Source organism: Diabrotica virgifera, chromosome 4 (genome assembly GCF_917563875.1).
Source record: "Diabrotica virgifera virgifera chromosome 4, PGI_DIABVI_V3a".
Taxonomy (NCBI): Eukaryota; Metazoa; Arthropoda; class Insecta; order Coleoptera; family Chrysomelidae; genus Diabrotica; species Diabrotica virgifera.
This window is the reverse complement of record NC_065446.1, coordinates 243,690,019-243,708,527: the sequence shown is the minus strand read 5'-3', so window position 1 is coordinate 243,708,527 and position 18,509 is coordinate 243,690,019. Positions and strand designations below refer to the sequence as shown.

General features: G+C 33.6%; 1 protein-coding gene across 6 annotated transcripts in view; it reads right to left on the bottom strand.

The window, feature by feature from the left end:
* LOC114347172 (probable cytochrome P450 6a13) overlaps nt 1-18,509 on the bottom strand; it is a 152,453-nt gene that overhangs the window by 91,851 nt on the left and 42,093 nt on the right. The window contains exons 5-8 of one of the 6 annotated variants that reach the window (XM_050649928.1): nt 13,387-13,556; nt 13,122-13,320; nt 8,965-9,216; nt 7,401-7,712 (exon numbers count right to left, since the gene is read on the bottom strand). The exons of 2 other annotated variants lie outside the window; for them this stretch is intronic. In XM_050649928.1, coding sequence (XP_050505885.1) covers nt 7,549-7,712; nt 8,965-9,216; nt 13,122-13,320; nt 13,387-13,556 — 785 coding nt within the window. In that variant the 3' untranslated portion in view covers nt 7,401-7,548. Of the gene's footprint in view, nt 1-4,628; nt 4,740-7,400; nt 7,713-8,964; nt 9,217-13,121; nt 13,321-13,386; nt 13,557-18,509 lie in introns of those variants that run through there. 3 more of the 6 variants (XM_050649930.1, XM_050649927.1, XM_050649925.1) reach the window with 3 other exon arrangements.

Below are 18,509 nucleotides of genomic sequence, written 5' to 3'. Positions count from 1 at the left end.
AAAAATACGTTTATCACTCAGTGCCAAAAGATACATAACATTATAGGGACCGTAAACGTTTAAACTGTTTTAGAAGTTGATATATTAGATGATTCAGATTCAAGAATACTTTTGATTAGATTGTATTTTTGTTTAAATTGGACGAAAACGTACATAATAGGTATTGCTACAAATTTTTATTTGCGATTTTTCGTTCATTTTTGTGCAGGCTGTTTTAATAGGTTATAAATAAAGTTATTTACTTTAGTTATTTAAAAATATTGTACACAATTTGCGATATTATCAATTAAATGTATGTACGTCAAAAAGTGAAATTATGTAGTATTTTGCAATTATATCTATATAAAATAAATTAAATCTTTACCGATTTAGTAATTATTCAATATTGATCACTATCGATTAAAAATCGAAAGCAACCATCTTGCAAAAGTTATCTGTCATCACTGTCATGAAATTATTATGACGTTTAAAATTTAAAAAGTTCTTAAATTGTAAATTGTAAGTACCTAAGTGTTAAAACCAATAAAAAATGCGATAAAATTTTGTATGCACCACGTCAGCATAGATTCTTTATCGAACTCGTCTGTTACTCGCCTCGCTCGTTCGGCTCATAATATCAGACTCGTTCAATAAAGAGTAACTTTACTGACTTGGTACATAAATAAGTATTATTGACATATTTAAGTCCGTGTGACAAAATTTAATATGTTTTAGCTGATACATTATTGTCGATAAACGGTGGAGGAGCTCAGTAATCAACGTCAAGACAACTGCTGCAGACTGTGGTCGTCTTCTTCTTCTCTTTCTTTTCTTTAATATAGGCAGTACCTACTGCATATTTTTCTGCACTTGTCACTTGCGGTGCCTTTTATTCTGCCCCTAGATTGTCGTTCAATCTTTTTCTTGGGTGTCCTATATTTCTTAAGCCTAAAGATGACTTTTTGTCCCTGACTATTCTTACTATCCTTGATTCAGACATCCTGCTTATGTGTTAATTCCATTCTTCTTTTCTGTTCTTTACCCATGTATTTATATTGTCTACCTCACATATGCGTCCTGGAGTTCTTTTCCAACAATCCTTCTTAAGATCTTCATTTCGTTGCTCTCCAGATGCCTTTGTGTTTCGCTTGTGTCTGGCCTTGTTTCGGCCGTGTAAGTCATAACTGACCTAGTAACTGATTTATATATTCAGGCCTTTGTTCAGGCCTGAATTTATATATTCAGGCCTCTTAGGTGTTTGTTTTTTCAAATTGTGTCGTTTAGGCATCCGGCCAGTTCTACTGGCTTTAATTATTTGATCTTTTACCGCTTCTTCGATATTGTTGTCGGCTGATAGATTAATTCCCAGGTTTTTGAAAGTCATTACTTGCTGTATAATTTGATTGTCTAATTACAATTTGCGTTATTCATATTCATTTCTTTTGCATTAATGTTGAATTCGTGCAGTAATTTTTGTAGGTTCTCTTCGCACTCTTCTACTAAGACGGTCTCATCAGCGTAACAGAGTATTTTTATCTCTCTATCGCCCATTTTGTACCCTCTTTTTTTCTTCACTTATTTTATTGTTTTATTATTGCATCCAACATTATGTTAAACAGTAGAGAGGGCTTAGTGAATCCCCTTGCCTGATTCCTGTGTTTGCTTCTATGCACTAGTACGGCCTAGTATAAACATTATAGTATACCTACAAAGCCAAAATAAATAGATAAACTGAATAAAATACTGTGTAGATGGAAAATAATCATTTTTATTAAAGCGATAATGATTTGTCCTTAAAACTAATGGACAATTGGTAATACAAACAATCATATTATAAAAAATATTCACTGTTTTTTATAAAAGCAATAGTTATACCTCAATTGCAAAAATTACTTATTTTTCTATGGAGTGTTTTGGTGACACTTAGAATTGCGGAATAAAATTGCCTTTTTGCACTTGCATCTGTTTGTGTAACAGTTTTTGTTCCAGCTGCCTTTGACAAAACCTTGTTCGATCCAACTGGATCTCTCGTAGCTGTAACCCTTAGCGTTGTTTTAGAGATAATTTATCAACTTTTTGGGATATTAATGTTTCTGTCCCTTTCAATGAGAATTCGACATTTGCCATCAAGTTTTTTTAGAGGTAGTAGATATAAACTAAGGATCTGAAATATCGGGTTGCAGCTATCGACGAAGTGCTCTCGACCAACTTTCCTAGACCCGATTATTTGAATTACCAATTGTCCATAATTTTAACGACGAGTCATTATCTTTTAATAAAAATGAATATTTTCCTGTTACAGAGTATCTATTTTATTCAGTTTATCTATTTATTTTGGTTTTGTAGGAATATTATAAAGGCCTTACTAGTTTTCCTGCAGTGTCCGTATTAATATTAGGATAAATTAGTTTTAGTCCAGAAAGCCACTGCGCATCCGCTAGGAAAAATATTCTGATTCCGATTTTTTGCACAATCTTACTCAAAAAGGACTCCTTTTAACAAATTTGCATGTTGCCAGGACCAAAAGGTGGTCAAAAATTTTTTAAACGTTTTTTTTTTGTTTTTTTCCTAAAATTATTATTTTTTGCATGGAAAAAGTGTTTTTTCATGGATCATTCCATTTTCTCTAAAAATGATAGTTTTTGACAGATTATTATAAGCGAATAAAAATTTAAAAATTGCGAAATCGGCCATTTTTAACCCTAAAAACTATGTGAAAAACTGAAAATTTGAATGTTGCCAAGGTAGGTAGATATTCTTAAAACATCGATTGATGAAATCCCGAAGAGTTTTTTGCAATACAATATTTAAAACTCCTTTGTTTTTTAATTGCTAATCAAGCGTGCGCGACACTATTTTCCACCGACAGTATTGTGCAAATGAAAGGAATAATTTCGTTATTTCGTAAACCGGCGACTTTAAGGAAAAATCCCGAAACAGGTCGATTTTATTTTTAAGTTATGATATTGTGGCATATATGGTATACTAGTGACGTTATCCATCTGGACGTGATGACGTAATCGATGATTTTTTAAATGAGAATAGGGATCGTGTGCTAGCTCATTTGAAAGGTTCTTGAATTCTCTATTCAGTAATATAAACATTTACATAAATATTTATACAGGGTGTCCTTCTACTTCTTTTTTTGTCAAATAATTTAATTTAATAAAATTTTTTTGGACACCCTGTATAAATAATTATGTAAATGTTTATATTACTGAATAGAGAATTCAAGAACCTTTCAAATGAGCTAGCACACGATCCCTATTCTCATTTAAAAAAATCATCGATTACGTCATCACGTCCAGATGGATAACGTCACTAGTATACCATATATGCCACAATATCATAACTTAAAAATAAAATCGACCTGTTTCGGGATTTTTCCTTAAAGTCGCCGGTTTACGAAATAACGAATTTATTCCTTTCATTTGCACCATACTGTCGGTGGAAAATAGTGTCGCGCACGCTTGATTAGCAATTAAAAAACACAGGAGTTTTGAATATTGTATTGCAAAAAACTCTTCGGGATTTCATCAACCGATGTTTAAATAATATCTACATCTGACAACAACCTACCTTGGCAACATTCAAATTTTCAGTTTTTCACATAGTTTTTAAGTGTTAAAAATGGCTGATTTCGCAATTTTTCAATTTTTAATCGCTTATAAATATATGTCAAAAACTATCATTTTTAGAGAAAGTCACTAAAGACCTTTTCTGTTTGGAATGATCCAAAAAACCTAAAAACACTTTGTTGCATGTGTTGCATGCAAAAAATAATAATTTTAGGAAAAAAACAAAAAAAAAACGTTTAAAAAATTTTTGACCACCTTTTGATCCTGGCAACATGCAAATTTGTTAAAAGGAGTCCTTTTTGAGTAAGATTGTGAAAAAAATCCGAATCAGAATATTTTTCCTAGCGGATGCGCAGTGGCTTTCTGGACTATTTATTATCCTAACGCGTTTAGGACAAACTAGTTTGCCCTGAAATCGGGTTTTGCCGGTAACATGACATTGTGTATATAAAAATATCATCATGTGATCATGTGTATATAAAAATCGACGGGTCTCAACGTTTCTTATAGTTTTTTCCAAACAAGGCCAGAAAAATTTTTATTCCATAAGTATATACACAGTATACAGTCTGCTCCAACGAAAATTTGACCCTCCCAGAAATTCAGAAACCAAGAGCTTCTTTAAAATTTAAAAAAATACGGCAATTTATATTGGGAGGGGAACGAATTTTCATGCAAAATTCATGCCATCAAATGTAACCCCCTACTGCCTCGCGTCAACCCCCACTTTTTTTTAAATATCAAGTGTGCTCGAGTGGTACATCATTTGAAAGGTAATTTTTTCTCTACACGACACTCTATTTTTTAAATTTAAGTAATAAATATAAAGATAATTTTGGAATTAACAGATTTATTATAAATTAGTTAAATCCAAAATTATCTTTATATTTGCCATGTAAATTAAAAAAAAAAAATAGAGGGTCGTATAGAGAAAAAATTACCTTTCAAATGTGCCACACGACTACAACATTTGCTATTAAAAAAAACTTGTGGTTGATGCGGGGCAGTAGTGGGTTACATTCGAGGGCATGAAATTTGCATGAAAATTCGTAAAAAAATAAACGTATTTACCTATAGTCACAGCATCCGTCACACAATGTAAGTTACCACTCTCTTATTTCAGATCATTATTACCTAAACATAATATACTAAACTTGTCCTTATCAACACGTCTTTTTTTAATCTTTTTGATTAGGTGTCTTGATACGCTATACTCGAAAATCTTAATTATGGTTATATTTCTTTTGTCTAGCTAATTACAACAGTGTCTCGCATAATATTTTTTAAATTTTTTTAGAGAAAAAAAGAATTGAAGTTTTTATCATAAATATGTATATTTATATAAATATGAAAGTATATTATATTATATTATACATATTATTATGCTCTGTATTTTCTCTCTGTTATGAGATTGATCACCATCTCATTAATTCGATTAATTAATTAATTATTTTAATTGCTACTCATGAAAACAAAACCAAATTTAATAAAACAATAAAACATATTCTCAGGGCTAATTTATTTTAATGTGGCTTCTAGTATTTCTCGTTGCTTACTTTATCCAGGACAAAACAGGGAAAATAAATATACTCAAAATCATAAAAATTGTATAACTATTATTTATTTATATACTATACCATAAATATAAGATTCAAAAAGTATGCTGGACCTTAATTCTGTTGTAAAAATTTCTTATCTAATAAAAAAACTTTAATTCTACTATTTCTTTTTTTTACCAAAATTCATTTAAATTGTTCGATAGACTGTTCTTATTATTATATATAAAAAAAAATTTAATTTTCACTTTTTAAATAGATTACTTATATCTTCTATGAATTTATGAATGAATAAATTATGCTGTAAAACTGTTAAGTTGACAAAAAACAAGTATGGTATGTAATATAAAACAACTCTCTCTTTTCACAAATAATCTGACTAACCTTTTCTATCTTCTTTACTTCTTCTCATGGATTGTGTTGTCCTCGGTTCTCCCACAACGTGTTCCTCTGATGCTGCGACTGTCCTTCTCCTTCAAACTGTTTCACAAATAAAAACAGCACTCGGTCGAATTCTCTCCTCAATTAAATCTCTGACTCGATACAAACAATATCAATCTTTATAATGCCAAGATTTCTTCTCTCAGCTCGATATCTCGTGCAAATTGATATAAACCGGCTACTCGTTCCAGACACAAACTGGAATTTATTCGGACACAAGGAGTTTGTACTTCTCGACTTGATCACGATTTCATCTCAAACACAAATCTGCTTCTACGGCCACCAAATTAACCACTTTGCGCAAAAATACCACTTTCGAACTGGACTGGTTACTTCCGATCTCAATTACACAGTGAATTCTTTGTCCCTTATAAATTCGAAAATCAACCACTCTATTCTCCCTCCATCGGTCTCCTTGCCAATCACAACCATTCTCCATAGATCATTTCCCTACTTTTTTTCTTAAGAACAAATTGTATACAAATTTTATGTCTTGTCAATTTCCAGGAGATATTATAATTAAATTTACTTACAATCTAGAAAAACCCTCTTTCCTAACTAAACAAAATTGTTTACGATCCTCTCTTTCTAGGAAACCATTTACAAACATTGTATATTGTCCATATATTGTCGGTCTAGACGGTCTAGTTAGCTGAGACGCAATCGATCGACAAGTTTAGTGGATTTGCTATCGCTGGTTCGAGCCTCAGCTAGGTCATGAAATTAATAAAAGGCCAACGCCGTAGTATAAAACTCAATAGAGAGTCTACGACTTGGTCTGGAAAAAACTGGCGTCTGATCGGCCTATGGAGGAGCGGTACGGCAAGGGATATAAGGGCTTGCGGCTTGGTGATACTCCTCCATAGATCCCTAACGAATGGCGGTGACGCCTAAGAACGGTGTATATATTGTCCATTCCAAAGCGGCATATTAACTTTCTAAAACTACCGTTTTCTAGTTTATTGTTTTGAAATGTATTAATCCGTTCGTAGTTGCCTAGTTGCCGCTAGGGCATCCCTGCCATTTCGTTTGTTGCGATCCGTGACTGCACGCCGGGGTTTGTCCTAGTTGGGTCAGAGAGAGCAGCATATGTGCCTCCTGATGAGAAACTAATGAGTTTCGAAACCGGTAGAGGTGCTTGCTGTACTCTCTGATTGAACTAAAATGATGATGCGGCTGTAGTTTCGTGTTGCAACGAAATTGAAAATGGTTATTCATTTTTGATTTACATGTTTACTCCGATTGGAGTACGAATGGGGAACCATTCTCGTTGGAACTTTACCGCGCTGAGCAGATGGGACGTGAATTATAAATTGTAAAATTCCCTCATCTTCCTTAGTCTCAGCATCCGTTATAGCTTGCAAATTGTAAAAGCCTCGGAGGTGTTACCAGAGAAGGTTCCCATTGTTTTTAGTCTGGTAGGACGTAGAATAACATTTTGGATGTTGTTTTATGTGCTATTAGATTGAAAACTTAGTTTTTTTGATAGCAGTTGCCGCTAGGGCATCCCTGCCATTTCGTTCGTTGCGATCCGTGACTGCACGCCGGGGTTTGTCCTAGTTGGGTCAGAGAGAGCAGCATATGTGCCTCCTGATGAGAGACTAATAAGTTTCGAAACCGGTAGAGGTGCTTGTTGCAGTCTCTGATTGAACTAAAATAATGATGCGGCTGTAGTTTCGTGTTGCAATGAAATTGAAAATGGTTATTCATTTTTGACAAACACTTTTCTCTGTCGCACTGGAGGAACAATTTTAGATTTCAGTGCGCAGTCAAAGTATTATCAGCCTATAAGGTTTACATAAGTAATATATCCAAATTCTAACAAATATAAATAAAACACAACTAATAAGTCTACAAACTATTTTATTATTCAAATGTTGAATGGGTTGCATGTGAGAGTTTTACTTCTCTATGTGAGGGTTTTACTTTATTATTTTATTATTACTAAAATTAAAAACTAATGTTAAGAATTACTAACAAATTTTTAAAATTCATTATATTGGTGCTGCTTGCAAATAAAGAGTTTCTAGTGGCTGTAATATAAAGAAATCAGGGTCTATTTGTATGGGCATCTTGGTACTTGGACTAATTGTCAATTTAAATCTCCGTATAATCTCTATAATACCTATTTTGCTTTGCATGTATCCAAATCTTAATCCTGTAAAAAAAGAAATGTTAATATAGATAAAAACAATGTTAAATATTTGTACTTCGCGGCAATCTACTCATTAGATCATACAATAGTGTACAAACTAACTGAAAAAGAAATATCATTACATCTTCCCTCAGCTTAATAATGGTATCAATCCAATTCTTACTCTTCCTGGGATGTAAATTGACCTCCACGTGTTGATAGGCCGGATGATTGGTCTTGGTCCCTAATAATGTGAGGGGAGTACGACCGATGAAACCCAGAACAGTCTAAATAGCGTCCGGCGTCGGTGTCTTCCATACCAAAAAACCTTCATCTGATTGTACCAATCCCTGACGAAAATTTGGAGGTCTTCAGTTCCTCACTATTATCGAAATATACATCAGATCTGAATCCGATTACAATACTAGAAGTATTACCTATTCATTATCCATCCTTTATTCTTTCAATTTCCCCAACAGTGTAGGACAAGAGCTACAGTTGAAGAACACAGGCAGTATGCGGACGTTGTACGAGAAAACCATGACTAATCAAGAAGAGTACACCACGATAACAAATCGGCAATACCTTTTCGTGAGCACCGTAATCAGGGGATGAAAGGCTGCGTGGAAAGCAGTCGCAAATGGTGCCCCAGAATACCTGATAACCTTCCGGGGTGATAAATGTCTTAGCTGGATAAACTAATCTAAGTCTAAGCTAGACCTTTATTCTTCTCAAAACGTGGGGACATATATAAATGCGAAACAGCTGACTAGTTTTAATAAAGCAAAACACAAGGAAAACGATGACAATCTACACAAGGACACGGAGTGGAAACAGCTTAAATAACTGACTGAATCTCTGATCTTAAGATGGAGAGACTCCATAGGTAGATTACCTACGAGGACTGAGAGAAAGGGAAAATCAGAAAAAAGTAAGGGACCGAGCAGAAAAGGAGAAAGAATATGGACGATTCAGTGGGCCGCAGAAGAGAGAAGAGAAAGATAAGAGCTAAGAGCGTTGAGAAAGACGGTGAAAGAGGTCCTAAAGAAGTCGAAGGCACTCCTTAACACGACACTAAAGGACTACGTGAAAACCAAGGTTGAAATCAGGACTGCTATAACACATGTCAAAGTCACTACAGACGAAAATGGAAAACTACAAAGAAAAGACTGATAAGATCCTCCAGAAGTGTCCAGAATTTACGAGAAAAAGCAAAAATACTAAAGAGAAATTACAGGACTGCAACAAAAAATATATTAATAAATAATATACTCACCTATACAGTTTCGAGGTCCTTCTCCAAACGGTAAATTCGAATACGGAACAATATTATTTTTATTTTCAGGACTAAATCGGTCGGGGTCAAACATCAGAGGATCTTTAAAGAATTCAGGATCTCTCTGTATACTAAATATCGGTATCACACAAGTTACACCCTTTTCTACGACCATATTCGAGTTTTTAAATGTGTAATCTTGCACACACTTCCTCTGAAGATTTGAAACTACTGGATACAACCTTAAAGTTTCTGGAAATAAAAAGGAAATAATATTAAATTCTTCACAAACTTTTATTCTTATTGACAAGACATTTGCATATGCTACTTCAATTATTATACTTTTTTGAACAATATATAGGACAACTTCTAAGGTCTTGTTTACATGCAAATGAAAAACTGTTCTTCCTCTTCTTACTGCCTGCTCTCCTTTCAAAGATTTGTGACCCAAATGGCAATTGCAGCTTTGGAAACTGCTACACTAAAGATTTCTGTGTAAGAGCTGTCAAACCATCCTCTCATGTCTTTCAGCCACGAGTTCTAGCGTCCACCTACTGACCTTTTGTCCTGCACTTTAGCTTCCAATATGTTTTAGAGTAATTCATAACTTTCAGATCTCAACACAAGACTCATGTATTGTATTTTCCTGTCTTTGATTTCTGCTAAAGGTGCCTATCTTCTGGAGATGTTAGCGACCACATTGACCCATCTTGTTCTATTTACGGCAGCTCGAAATAGATCAGTTGACGTTAGACCAGTCCACTTCATAAGATTGGCCAGCCAGGATATACGTCTACGTCCAGGGCCTCTCCTGCCCTCAATCTTGCCTTGTAGAATCAACTGTAGCAGTCGGTATTTTTCATTACGCATTATGTGGCCGAAATAAGCCAATTTTCTGTTCTTTACGGTGTTAATTATTTCTTTGTCTTTTCTTAGCCTCTGGAGAACAGTTTTATTAGTTGTGTGGTGTATACATAAGACCCTCAACATACGTCGGTAGCACCACATTTCAAACGCCTCTAACCGTTTTATGGCATCTTCTGTCAGGCTCCAGCTTTCAACTCAGTAGAGGAGGACACTAAAGACGTAACATCTAAGAATTCTTATGCGTATATTGATACTTAAACAAGTTGCACAGAATTTTCCTAAGACTGTTAAAGGAGCTTTTGGCTTTTCAATACGAGTTTTTATTTCGTAGCTATGATCCCAAGTTCCTTAATGTTGCAGCCCAGATAGCATATTTTCTGTACTCTCTCTAAAGGTGTATTGTTTACGGTAATTTGGGCGTTTATGTTGGTGTTTTTACTAATGATCATTATTTTTGTCTTCTTACAATGTAGTTTTAGGCCGTATTTGTTACATGCTTCTACAACATTATCCATGATCCTTTGGAGCCCCTGCGTACTATCTGCCAGCAGTACTGTATCGTCTGCATATCTAATATTATTTATAAGTTGTCCATTTACTGTAAAAACGTCTTCTGATTCGTCCAAGGCCTCTCTAAAGATGTTTTCAGAGTATATGTTAAATAATACTGGTGACAGTATGCAACCTTGTCTAACTCCTTTTTCGACTGTGAAGATTTCGGACAGTTCATTTTCGAATCGAACTGTTGCTTTTTGTTGGAGATATAAGTTTGAGCCGAGTCTTATATCCTTACCATCGAGTCCTGATGTTTTTAGGATATCGATTAGTTTTCCATGTGGGACTTTATCAAAGGCCTTCTGGAAATCTATGAAACATGCATACACATCGCAGTTGACATCCCTGGCTCTCTGTATGAGACATTGCAAGCTGAAAAGTGCTTCCCTCGTTCCGAGTCCTGCTCTGAATCCAAATTGAACTTTACTCAGCTGTTCTTCTAATTTGGTGTATATGCGCGAATGAATGATAGTAAGGAGTACTTTAAGTACATGTCTCATCAAACTAATTAAACTATGTACTTCACATTTTCTAGCGTTGGCTTTTTTGGGAAGTGGAATGAATATTGATATTAGTCAGTCTTTTGGTAAGTAACAAGTCTCATATATGTTAGTTAGTCTTTGATTATTCTTAGTAATTGTTTATACCTACCTATTAGAAAACTGTTAATAATATGTTAATGATATTATTAAATAAATTGACCTAGACCTAGATTGTACCGATCTACAGATATTATATCGAATATTGAATTTGTGCTGTGATCAGACCATCACCATCATCGTCACATAGCATATAGCGTCCATTGTTGAACATAATATACTTCATACTTCCTTCAGTTGTCTCCGGTGCTACTGGTTTTGCTTGCCGTGTAAATGTAGTTGGTGGTACTATTTGTCAAATAAAGCTTGAGACTTGATCTTTTTGATGTTTGCGACAAAAAATATTGTTTTTTCTTTTACCCGTGTTGAAAGAGCTGTTATTGTGATTGATTTGAATTTTAAATTAGTAACATGGATTTTCAATCAAGATTAGAGGACAAATTCTTGTCTGGACAAACGAAGGAGGTAGGTAATATTAAATGTAACTTTTTATGCAGCGTGAAGCGGTATAGTACTACAATATTTCTAAGAGACTCATTAATATATTCAGCTCAGCGGAGTGCTTTGGTTCGAGGTGTGAAATTCCATAAACAAGAGATCTATCTATTTTAAGAAATGATTCCTTGTTTATAGAATTAAATACCACGAATAATAACATACATAGAGGTATAAATCTACTGAACACCGCACTTAAGCTAACCACAAAAGTCCTAACCAACAAAATTAATAAACTAATAACTTTATGAGATGAACAATAAGGATTCAGATCCGGAAGATCCTGCGTAGACGCCGTATTTGTACTGAGACGAATCACAGAAAAGGCCATTGAGTACAATAAACCAGCATATCTATGTGTTATAGACCTGACAAAGGCTTTCGATCGCATCCAAGTCGAAGACGTCTTACATTTACTGTATAAAAGAAACATACCAATCAATATTATACAAACCATCGAAAACATATATTTTCATAATCGAATACAGGCAAAGATAAATGGAAAACTAACGCCGTTTATACCAGTACAAAGCGGAGTCAGACAAGGTGACTCGTCAGACAAGCCCACTGCTCTTTAATAGAATAATGGACGAAATAATACAAGCAGTATGTAAAGGTCATGGTTACAGAATGGGGAACAAAGAAATCCAAATATTATTATGCAGACGACGCAGCAATAATCGCCGAGACAGAAGACGATCTCCAAAGATTAACACACATCTTCAAGACAACAGCCAAGAAATACAATATGATAATATCAGCAGAAAAAAGAAAATATATGACAAGATCTAAATACCCACAACGATGTAAAATCGAAATTGATGGGAAATAATAAAGCAGGAAGCAAGGTTTACATATCTGGGAATAGATATAACCAGCTAGGGAGATGTTGAAGAGGAAGTCGACAACAAAGCTTAAAAACAAGTAAATCTGCGGGATCTCTTAATGACACAATCTGGAAGAACAAACAGGTTTTTGCCTAAAGACAAGACACAAAAGCAAGAATCTATAAAGCAGCAATTAGACCTATATTGACATACACGGCGGAGACAAGACCTGACACATCTAAAACGAGACGACTACTAGAAACAACAGAGATGACAATACTCCGACGAATATCAGGGAAAAGTCTGTTGGATAGGGAGAGAAGCAAAAACATAAGAAGATCATGCAATGTAGAAGACATAAATGGATGGGTGACAAAACGGAAACAGGAATGGAACGAGCACATTAGTAGAATGGCAGAGGACAGAATAGTACGAATAGCCCGAGATACATCATAATTTACATACATCATTTTCGACGTCTAATAAAAAATAATGAAGTTATGTTCTTCGATATAAGGGGTTTAGTTCACGTGAAATGGATACTAAACATTTCACATTGCAGCATTGCTTATCACAGTAGTATAGTAACACTATAGTGGTGGGGGAAAAAGAAAAATTAAAAAAAAGTGCAAAATTGTTGTACCAACACTCTTGGAACTTAAATGCCAGATCTCGTAGGAGGACAGTTCAAAGAAACATATCCAGCCAGGATAACTACATAGTGTATGTCCTGGGCCTGCTGTGAGGTTGTTCTTGAAGTTTGTAAAAATTTTGAAAGTGGAGTTTCGTTACTGTATAAAATATCTGCACTAACCATCAATAACTTGTTGAAGGTACTGCATTTCGTTGATGGACTCGTAAGTTAGTTCTTTTTTGTCGTTTAAAGCTGTGTTAATTTCGTCTCGAAGTCTGTCTTGTAATTCTTGATGTTTCGCTAACTCATATAAAGCAAATGTCATTGTCGAAGATGATGTTTCAAAACCTGCCACGAAGAAGATGCTGACTTGAGCTATCTGTAAAATATAAATAGTTCTGTACTACCTACATGTATATAAGTAATATATTTATTTCTCTCTTACCACTTGATCGAACGTTAGATGATTTGGAGCATCCTTTGGTTGATCTAATAAGTTGATCATCAACTGAAGAAAATCTTCCCTTCTTACGTTATTTTTTCTTCTATAATCGACTGTTGAACCAATTATATTGACGAAAAATTGGCGTTGCTCCTTTTTCAGGCTTGGAATTCCTACAACAGAATTGTTTAAATCCACAAATAAATTCAATCATTTAGTGGAAAAATGTTAGAAGACCTTGAAATGCCAGTTTTGTCATTGATTTATTCCTCATCTATATTTATAGTGGTACGCATAAATTGACTTTTTTATTATAAAACATTCTGACGCTTTTTTACAGGTAGCTGTAGCTTCCTCCGTGGATGTATTAGTTCCAGTAACTCTGGAATAGTTGAGCTCGTGACTCGTGTCGGCTCGAATATTGCGAGTCGAGCCGAGCCGAGTCTAAATCCCTTATTCTCAAACAAAAGTATCAGTGTTAGCAGAAATAAATGAATTAGAAAGAGTGTTAAAGTATTTGCTAAAATATTGACAAGCTCGTCAAGGAAGGCTTGGCTCTTTTCGAATTCAGCTCGGTTCGGCTCGAATAAACTTTGATTCCAGCTCGAAGCTCGGCTGGCAAGAAACAAACCGGATTGAGCTGGAAGTTCGGCTCGTTTGACGAGCTAAGCTCGAGCTAGTGACCATCCCTTACTTTGGAACTTTAGAGTCTTCGAACATTTTGCCACAAAATGGTCGCATTGCTCGTATAGTGATCCTTTCCCGGGTTAATTATTTCCTATTCTAACTTGCCTGTACCCAGGGCCCCCGCTACCATATGTGCAAAGTGTGCAATGCACACGGACGCCATCCTTTAGGGGCGCCAAAACACAGGGTCAAAAATTGCAAAAAATTTGAAAAAAAAAACAAACAAAAATTAATTTTAAAATAAAAGTTGAACAATTAAATAGGATTACGTATAAATAGAAGAAAATAAATAGAAGAATACTTCGGCCATATAATAATTAGAGGACCTAAATTCCGTCTACTTTGCCTTATAATATAAGAAAAAGTGGAGGGAAAGAGATGGATTGGTCGAAATTAACTTTCCTGGTTGTGAAATATTAGATAAAGAAGAAATACACACAAAAATTTTATTAGTAGGTACCTATATCATCCAGTTACTGCTGATTCCTATATGCAAGACTATGTCGGAAGTTAGGCATTTTAATTTATTTTGTTATGATTTTATTATGTTTGTTTCATTTTGATATTTTAGTCTACAAATAATAGTCCATTTACTCACGGTTTTTGTTGTGAATTTTAAAGAACCGCTTGCATTGACATGAAATACACATTGGCATACACATAATACACATAGCTAACAAGTCAAAGAAAAAAAGTGATATTGTGCCGACGTATGCTTTTGCACTGGGGGTGGGTTTCACCCCTTTTCGGGGGTGAAAAACATACGTTCAAAATAAGCCTGGAATTGAATAAACTGAGTAATTCTAAGGAACTTTGTTTCTATAGAATTTTTTCACTAAGTTAATACTTTTCGAGTTATTTGCGAGTGAATATGTTCATTTTTTAACAAAAACCCTGTTTTTAGACGGTTTTTCCCAAATAACTCAAAAAGTAAGTATTTTATCGAAAAAAAAAAATGCTCTTATCAAAAAAATAGCTTACAAAAAGTTTAAAAATAAAAAAATATGAAAAAAATTTTTAAGAAACGCTTTTCTTTAGTTACGAGTGACTAAAATTAAAAATATTATAAAAAAATCCACAAAAAAGACAAGAATGTGTGTGTACTTTGTACGCACGTAAGAAGTTATACTTCTACTACATATTATGTGATTTTTAAGACAATACCAAAAATTAAAAAAAATAAAAGAATAAAACGCACACAAGCACATTGAAAAATGCCACAAAGAAAAAATGATTTCTGAACGATAATAATTGTTGGCAAAAATTTTAAATACGCATTTTCTGAAAAAAAAATTATATAACAAATATACTTACAATCATAACATGCATAAAAAAATAAAAAAATAAAACTTGCATCGGGAATTGAACCCGTGAATTTCGTGCCGCTTTGACTCGTAATCGAAGCGTAGACTCACTCGTCCAATCGCACATTATTTATCATGTGGAAAAATACGGTAACTAAACGTTTTACTGTTTGACAGTTGTTTTGAAAATTAAATTATGTAGTTTAAATTTTGTGGAAGAAAATATAAAAATATAACAAAACACTAAGAAAACAATATATTAGATGAAGATTGGTAGAACTTTTGTTGGTAATCAAATTAAGTATGTAAATCAAAGCATTACATACCTACTAGATAAATAAATCTACTCCAAAAAATCATAATTTAAAAATAAAAATCGAACCTAATTTGGGATTTCTCTCTAAAATCCGCATTCTTGAGAAAATAAATGTATGTATTTCAACCTAATCCAAATGTATAATTACAATATGATTATAATAAAAACTACTTACCAAATTAGAATGAGTTTTCCTTGTCCAAAAGTCCAAAAATATAGGTATATGAAAACTATTTAAAAAGGCAGTATAACTATTAACTAACTTTTGTTTGTTGTTTCTTTTCACACAAATTTTAAAACGTAACAACCATAAATAATCTAACTACAGCTGTGCCACAGCCGCCATATTGAATAATTTTTGACATGTCATTTGAACATCCAATCAGAACAAAGTTATAATGCGCATGCGCCCGGTCGCTAGGTTTTCCCATATAAAAATTTATCCTCTATCGCCGGTAAAGAAGTATAACTTCAAAAAAATAAAAAAAAAATTGAAAAAATCTAACACATCCGTCAAAGAAAAGCGTGGCGCGTGTTCATCGAATAAACGGTTTTCGCCCCACGCTTTTCTTTAACGAATGTGTTAGATTTTTCCAATTTTTTTTTTTATTTTTTCTTTTTTGTGGATTTTTTTATAATATTTTTAATTTTAGTCACTCGTAACTAAAGAAAAGCGTTTCTTAAAACTTTTTTTTCATATTTTTTTATTTTTTACTTTTTAGAGTCTTACACTTTTCAAACATTAAAATATATCGTCAAGTTGATTAAAATATGTATAAAACATATTATGATGTACTAACATGGAAAGTAGTCGGAATCGGCAAAAAATTTGAAACTTAATTGTTTATTAATGAAGCATAACGTAAACAATTAACGTAAAAAGTGAAATTATGTATCGTTCATATCATTAGCTATACAATCCGTAAAAGTTTCAAGTTTTTACATTGTAAAAAACAAGAGAATATAAGCGTTTTCTATTAAAATCGTTTTTTTTTATGTAAACAATTAATAAACATGAAAAAATTTTTTTTATTGATTATTCGTGTATTGTTCCCGCGAATGCATATGTCTACAAATTTTCATTCATTTGTATTGAAGAAAAGGCAGTCAAATTAACGTCTAAAGATTTGACGCAAACTATTGAACTAAATAAAAGCGTTTAAAAAAATGGCTGACATATGAGGTCTGTACACCCAGTAGAAGCACAGTTGTAGCTAATGAAAAGTAGGTTCTTATTCATCGAATTCCATATCGCATATTTCAACGTGAAATACCCAAAAAATGAAGCACTTTTCGGCGACAACTCATTAAAACTTCTTTAAAGTGTTTAAAACAAGCTGTATATTTGTTCTTTAAAAAAGTTTCTAGCATCAAATGTAAGTAAGTTATGCTCAAAATAAAGTTGGTCCCTTTTTTGGTAAAAGAAATCTTTTGGACAATTTTTTTTATCTTGAAAAAAATTGCTTTTTTTAAAATAACTTAAAAATTATTGGTGGTACCAAAAATTTCAAACAGTAAAAAATGCAAGTTTTTCTATTCTGAATATTTTGGATTTTTTGTTTTCCTGTAAAACAAAAATTTGTTAAGATATGGCTGTTCAAAATTTGCATACACACGTGATTAACGACGCGTTCAAGCCCTTTTAACTAGAACAGCCTTTTCAAAAAAGCACTTTGAACCGATGAAACTTCAGATCATATAAACAATACATAAGTAACTTGTAGTGAAGCGGTACGATTAATTTCATTTGGGACGCTAATTAGGGATTTTCATGATTTTTTTTATCAAAAAAGGAACCATCATTATTTTTAGCGTAACTTACTTACTTTTGAAGTTAGAAACTTAAAAATAATGTTTCACTTTCACTTTTTTATAAGCTTTATTTTTGGTAAGAACATTTTGTTCGATAAAATACTTACTGAACTTATTGAAAAAGCTCTATGGAACAAAAGTTGCTTAAAATGAGTAATTTTATCCAAATCCTTTTTTGAGCGTTTCTAAGTTTTTTACCCCCGAGAAGGGGTGAAACTCACATCCAGGGCAAAAGCATACATCCTCACAATAACACTTTTTTATTTGACATGTTAGGTATGTGTATACCAAATTTCATGTCAATGCAAGCCATTCTTTAAAAAATCTCGAATTGAATCAAAACGAAAACGATTATTTTCTTTTCTTTTTCATACCTTACTCGGTTTAGAGTACAAAATGACCACGTTTCGTTAAAGTATTCTGAGACGCATTATTGGAGTGCTCCTCCTAGCGGCGCCGCTTGGTACTATCGTATCTCGGTTAACAGAATCCTGACTCTTGGTCGAAATTTATTTTTATTTATCTTGTCATTCCCCGTTAGAGGACAGTCTAACCAAACTATGCTGCAGATATTTTAATATATGCAGTTCTTCTTCGTTTCGAGTTGATTCAATTCAGTCTACTTGCATAGCCTCTTTGATAAGGGGTACAGACCCCGAAACACGGTGTCAGAGGATGGCAAGAGACTCGAATTGGACATTATTTTCTTTTCTCATTCTTTAAAATTCGTAGGTTTTGCAATATTTTACCGTGAGTGACTGGACTATAAATATGACTTCTAAAGTTCAGTTTTTTGCTTTATTTCAAGCACCTACCTAACTACCTACCTTCAAAAAATAAATAGAAAAACATGATCCAAAATGCCTTAGGGGCGCCAAAATCCTTTTTTGCACACAGGCGCCAGTTATCCTTACGGGGGCCCTGACTGTACCGTACTGATGACGACCAAATAGTCATAAATGGACGGTATTATGCAGAAAGGAACCAAACCATAAATAGGTATTTTT